At 42.4% G+C, this 4,827-nt stretch overlaps 1 protein-coding gene across 1 annotated transcript; it reads right to left on the bottom strand.

Moving 5' to 3' along the window:
• Positions 1–1,841: 1,841 nt before the first annotated feature.
• On the bottom strand, positions 1,842–4,022 carry gas1a (growth arrest-specific 1a). The gene has a single exon (XM_076997617.1). The coding sequence runs from the start codon at positions 3,471–3,473 to the stop codon at positions 2,676–2,678; it is 798 nt and encodes a 265-aa protein (XP_076853732.1). The 5' UTR covers positions 3,474–4,022; the 3' UTR covers positions 1,842–2,675.
• Positions 4,023–4,827: the final 805 nt, after the last annotated feature.

The raw sequence follows: 4,827 nt of genomic DNA, 5'->3' as shown, positions 1-4,827 counted from the left end.
GGCCTTTTATGCAAATTCACTGCAGAAAAATTAAATCTATCCACTCCTCGCTCAGCGTTCACTTAGCTGCTCTGTCACGGCTGTTCCTGTGTGTCGCCCTGCCGGGGCACTCTCTTATTATTTCATGTGTGTCACGCTGGGCCCTCCCTTTTTACATTTTTTTTCATCGGGTCAAAACCAAGCGCTAGAGCAGAGCATTGAAAGAATATCGGGGTATGCGGGGGACGAGGCTCCGATAACGGCCCCCGCTGGTGGATGCGTCTCTCAGGAGGCAGGCGGGCAATAGCGATGCCCACATGGAGTGTGTGGACCAGGGGCCAGCAGATCTTTCCCACATGCTACCCCGTGGCTCAGCTCTGAAGAGGTGTCAGCGAGCCTCTGAGGAATGAAGTGCCTGGGCATTGTGGGGCCGGGGCCATTATGTGCTTAAGATTACCATGACAAAAGTGCCACTCGACCTCTCCTCCATTCAGCACGCCCGAGGCCTCTTGTCTCCTCTCTAATAAAACATTTTGCAGCAATCACCCCCGTTTTGCAGACCACAGTGACGAGAGGGGAAGAATGAGGAGACCAGTGAGATTTACAGGGTAACTGGAGAGAGAGAGAGAGAGAGAGAGAGAGAGAGAGAGAGAGAGAGAGAGAGAGAGAGAGGGGGGGGGGGTTGCTTAAATGATCAGCATGTGACAAGATAAACAAAATGTATTCACAACCCTTAAAAGACAAAACGTATTTTTCAACTCAGAGGAATAGATTCCCAACTCCATTTAACAAACGTGTGTTAAATCACTTAGAAGCCATGGGCTATACTTGTATTTACCAATGCCACTAAATTGTTAATTATTTGCGTACAGCTTAACAACCATCTGCTATGCTGCAATATTAAGGCTTTCAGCACAGTCTGTAACTTTCTATATTTTATTAGTTTCTATCACAAACGCTTTTGCAGTGTTTCAGATCAGTTTCATAACTACTTTGACACATAAAGGATATTGCTAATGTTAAATTTATCAGATCTGAATGATTAATATCAAATACACTTGACCAAGACATGTATAAATGATGAAATATTTAAGCATAGAGCTTTTAGACTGGGAAGTTAGCTATACTCTTGACCGATAAGACACCTCATCTCTTTATGACTAGTTAATATAGGCTGGTTGTCAAGCATTTTAACCCACACTGTACCAACTGTGGTACAACTTTCTCTGGGAAACTGTCAGCATAACATCACGGGTTTTCTTAGCGCAGGTTCTCGACCAACTGTTAAATCCAGTAGTATTTTGCGCAGGGGAGTCCCTGTGCAGCATGGGTTGGTTGAAGCTTTCACCTTCAAATATCTAATAAAGCGATATTTAGTCTCAAAAGCGACTAAGTATACAACCCGTAAAAGACAGTCAATCATCCGCGTCATGTAGCAATGCTACTGTCTCCTTTTCGGATTAGGTTTGGCTAACTTTGTTCACAGCCATGGCGTATAGACAGACGTTGTTAAGCAAACACGATGATTGAAAAGTAAACAAACCTCCGTCTTGCCTCAGTCTGGGCACAGCACGCGCGCCCTGGGGAAAAGCCGTGCACTTTGGTGCTAACTTTCTAAAGATATCCAAACGTCAGAGTTCAGGTCTTCAGCAAACATTTCTGTTTGCAAAGCCAAGGGCATCAATGCTTCGAGCTCTTTGTGTTTATAATACTTAATCTGCTCATCACAAGCAGTGCTGGGCAAGGCTGAATTTTGATGAGTTAGTGACTGGAAATGAATATGATATCTAAAATTGTTAACACGGTGCATCACATTTCAGTGATGCTACTAACAAACAACAAAGTACACGTAGGCATTTTAATCTTTGCACTTTTGTTTTTATGCCTTCTATAAAAAATAGAACAACGAGGCAGTCATACAGTGGATTTAGACATTTCTACACAGTGAATAATTCATCTTTAGATAACAAAGATTCTCTGAAAATAAAATGTATTTACACTGTACAGTATTTTAAAAGCAAAATCAATGCCACAAAATATCGAACTTCCCTTTAAAGCTGGAATCATCACCCTTTTGTTTCCATAGACATTTTATGTTACAAAAGTATTGCTTTATGTGACTGATATCTGAAAATACTTATATTTAGTACTTTCAACTGAAAGCTTGAGCACTTCTTATTCCAACATTTCAAATACTTTATAAATGTTATTCAGTGACTCAGTGTCAGTTGGAACTTTATATGAAAATAGTTTACACATCTAGTTTAACATTGGCAGTGCAGAGCTTTCTGATTAAAACTTTGCATTGTTAAATCTCTAGGTAACAATAAACATTTTATGGTGTACATACAAAATTCTCAAGTGTGTTCTGTTTAACAACAAAAAAAGACTTTTGATATTGTTAATATAGTTTTAAGGCAGTAGTGTTTAGAGCTACGTGTATGCTTCATATTTGGAAACTGCTTCATTACTTCCAGGTATGAATTTAGCACAGAAATAAATAGCGAGTGTACCGTTTTACATGGGCCAATTCAGATGCTGAACAGTACGTTTGCATAGAGATTCGTGACGTATACAAATGACAATCTTCGGGACGAAATCTTGAGCAAGTGTCATGCAAAGCTAGACCTGTATTCTTTGGAGAAGAATGTGTTTATCTGAAGACAATCTCAAAGAGATTTAACAGTCTTGGATTTTTAACTTAATAATCCAAAAAGCCGCAATAAAACCAAAATGGATGCCATGGCAGTCAACGCACTCCAGGTCCCCGCGCGAGGACCTGCGCTTCCCACAGGCGTCCCCTCTGTCGGATAATCCTCATCATCCTCATCAATCACAACATCATAATATTCATCCGATCCACCAGAACCCGCAACTTCGGGGGGAGAGTCAAAGCAAAGGTTTTTCATACTTAATTTGATAAACTCACATATATTCCGCTCTGTCCCGTCACAGATGCAAGTATCCAGGAGTTGGGCTTTTGGTAGCTTTCGCATATTGGCAATGACACTTCGACAAGCGTTCGTACATGTCACCCCGCTTAAAAGTTTGGCACAGTGCTTCAAATAATCACCCATGTAAGTCCGGCACTGGGAATCTCTTTCGCACTGGCGCCGGGCTTCAGTGCAGCCCATGCTGCTGGTTTTCGGTAGACACGGCTCGATGGCACGTTTGGTGTCTCTACAAAAGTGATCTGAGGCACAGCTGCAGTCCTCGAGCGCCGGGCCGTTTTTAGTCAAGTTTAACTGCACCAACGACGAGATGCAGTGACTTGGGCATTTCTTTTTCTGTCCTGTCAGTATAGGGTCACACGCGTGCAAATACTGCCCATATGCGTAGTGGCAATCAGGTTCCGAGTGACAGTTCAGAATCGCCTGCCAACAGATCAGCCGCCGACCGTGGGTTGGAGAGGCGATGGAGAAATAACCAAAACACACGAGCACGCACGCGAAGGGCCAGATGAAGGTGCGCGAGCCCCGCACCAGTCCCGCCATTGCGAAGTACGGCTGGCGTCAAGTCGAACAAGTGGATCTCATTTTCTCATTTCAACCGCTCTTCAAAGTCCCTTATTTTATACCATGCTACAGAAATACAGTTTTGTAATGCGCTGGTGCGCTGAAGTGACTCGTAGACAGCAGCTACACAGGAAATATTCGGCGATAAAGTCCTTAATCAACAACAAAAAAAATGTTTTAAAGTAGTACCCAAAATTATTATTCAGCAATTCCCAACAAACTGCTTCATTTTCACCAATAGTTTCGTTGAAAGAACTGCTCCAATAACTTCAAATACTTCTCCGAATAGATCTTAAGAAAGGAAAAAAAGCGAAGTTGTGAGCTTGTCCTCCTGTCCCCGCTACAACGAAATGAGCGTCCAAGCGAGAAAGTTCACGCTTTCTTTAGTAGTGCCGACCCGTGGATTGAGGGGAAAAAATCACAGGAGCGTCCTTATCATCCTTCATTAAGTATGCATGAGGACGCAAACAAATAATAAAAGTGCTCCGCGTCAAACTCACGTACTGGCCTCTTGTCTTATTCTGTCGTATTGGCTTTATCCATCCGAGTCTTGCGGAAGTTTGCAGGGCTGCTATTGGTCCGGCCGTGTGTGGGCGGAGCGTGGGGGTGGGGCGGGGAGCAGAAGACCTCCTTCCTAAAACCGGGGGCCGTTGGGCGCGCGCAGCAGCATGAGAAAAGTGTGGCGAAGACAACCTTCATTATTACATCCTTACAATTTGCTCTAGCGTATATGCAAGATTTGCATGAATTTGTTTTTTGAGGGGTGCAGTCGACGTATTGCTAATTGTTTCCTTAGCCATAAATACGCCCCGAGGTTCTCTTCCAATAAATGTGTAATATTGGAATAGACAGAAATGTACAACAACATATACACTGACCTGTATAGATGTCGTCAGTGTATTGCTTCCTTTAAATAAGTCACTCTTGGTCTGACGCCGTTTGTAGTCTGATTAGATACCTGAATTAGCATAATATGGACACTCTGATTATCCAATAGTATACATCCAATATTGATAGCCTATATTTATTTCAAGAGATCTTAGTGACATCTGAAACGGCCACAACATAGTCTCAAATGGTTTATAATATTTTCCATATTTCAATTTAAAATTAGCCATTTCACAGTCAACAAATGAACAATGCATTCTGTACTGACATGATTTTGCCTAACCAATTAGTTAAAGAGGAAGGCGGATATTCAGTTTGAAACATATTTACTGGTACAGAACACCACTCTGTATGAACTACAGTGTGAATGGGATAATCGGCCACAGCGTGTGAGTTGCATCCTGATGCGCACTGTGTCATGCGTGCAAAAAAAAAAGAAAATGGA

The sequence above is a fragment of the Brachyhypopomus gauderio genome, chromosome 3, assembly GCF_052324685.1.
Source record: "Brachyhypopomus gauderio isolate BG-103 chromosome 3, BGAUD_0.2, whole genome shotgun sequence".
Lineage (NCBI taxonomy): Eukaryota > Metazoa > Chordata > Actinopteri > Gymnotiformes > Hypopomidae > Brachyhypopomus > Brachyhypopomus gauderio.
This window is presented reverse-complemented; position numbering and strand designations above follow the sequence as displayed.

Bases quoted from the DNA above. Each gene is read 5' to 3' on its own strand.
- gas1a (XM_076997617.1), bottom strand. From the start codon at position 3,473: ATGGCGGGACTGGTGCGGGGCTCGCGCACCTTCATCTGGCCCTTCGCG.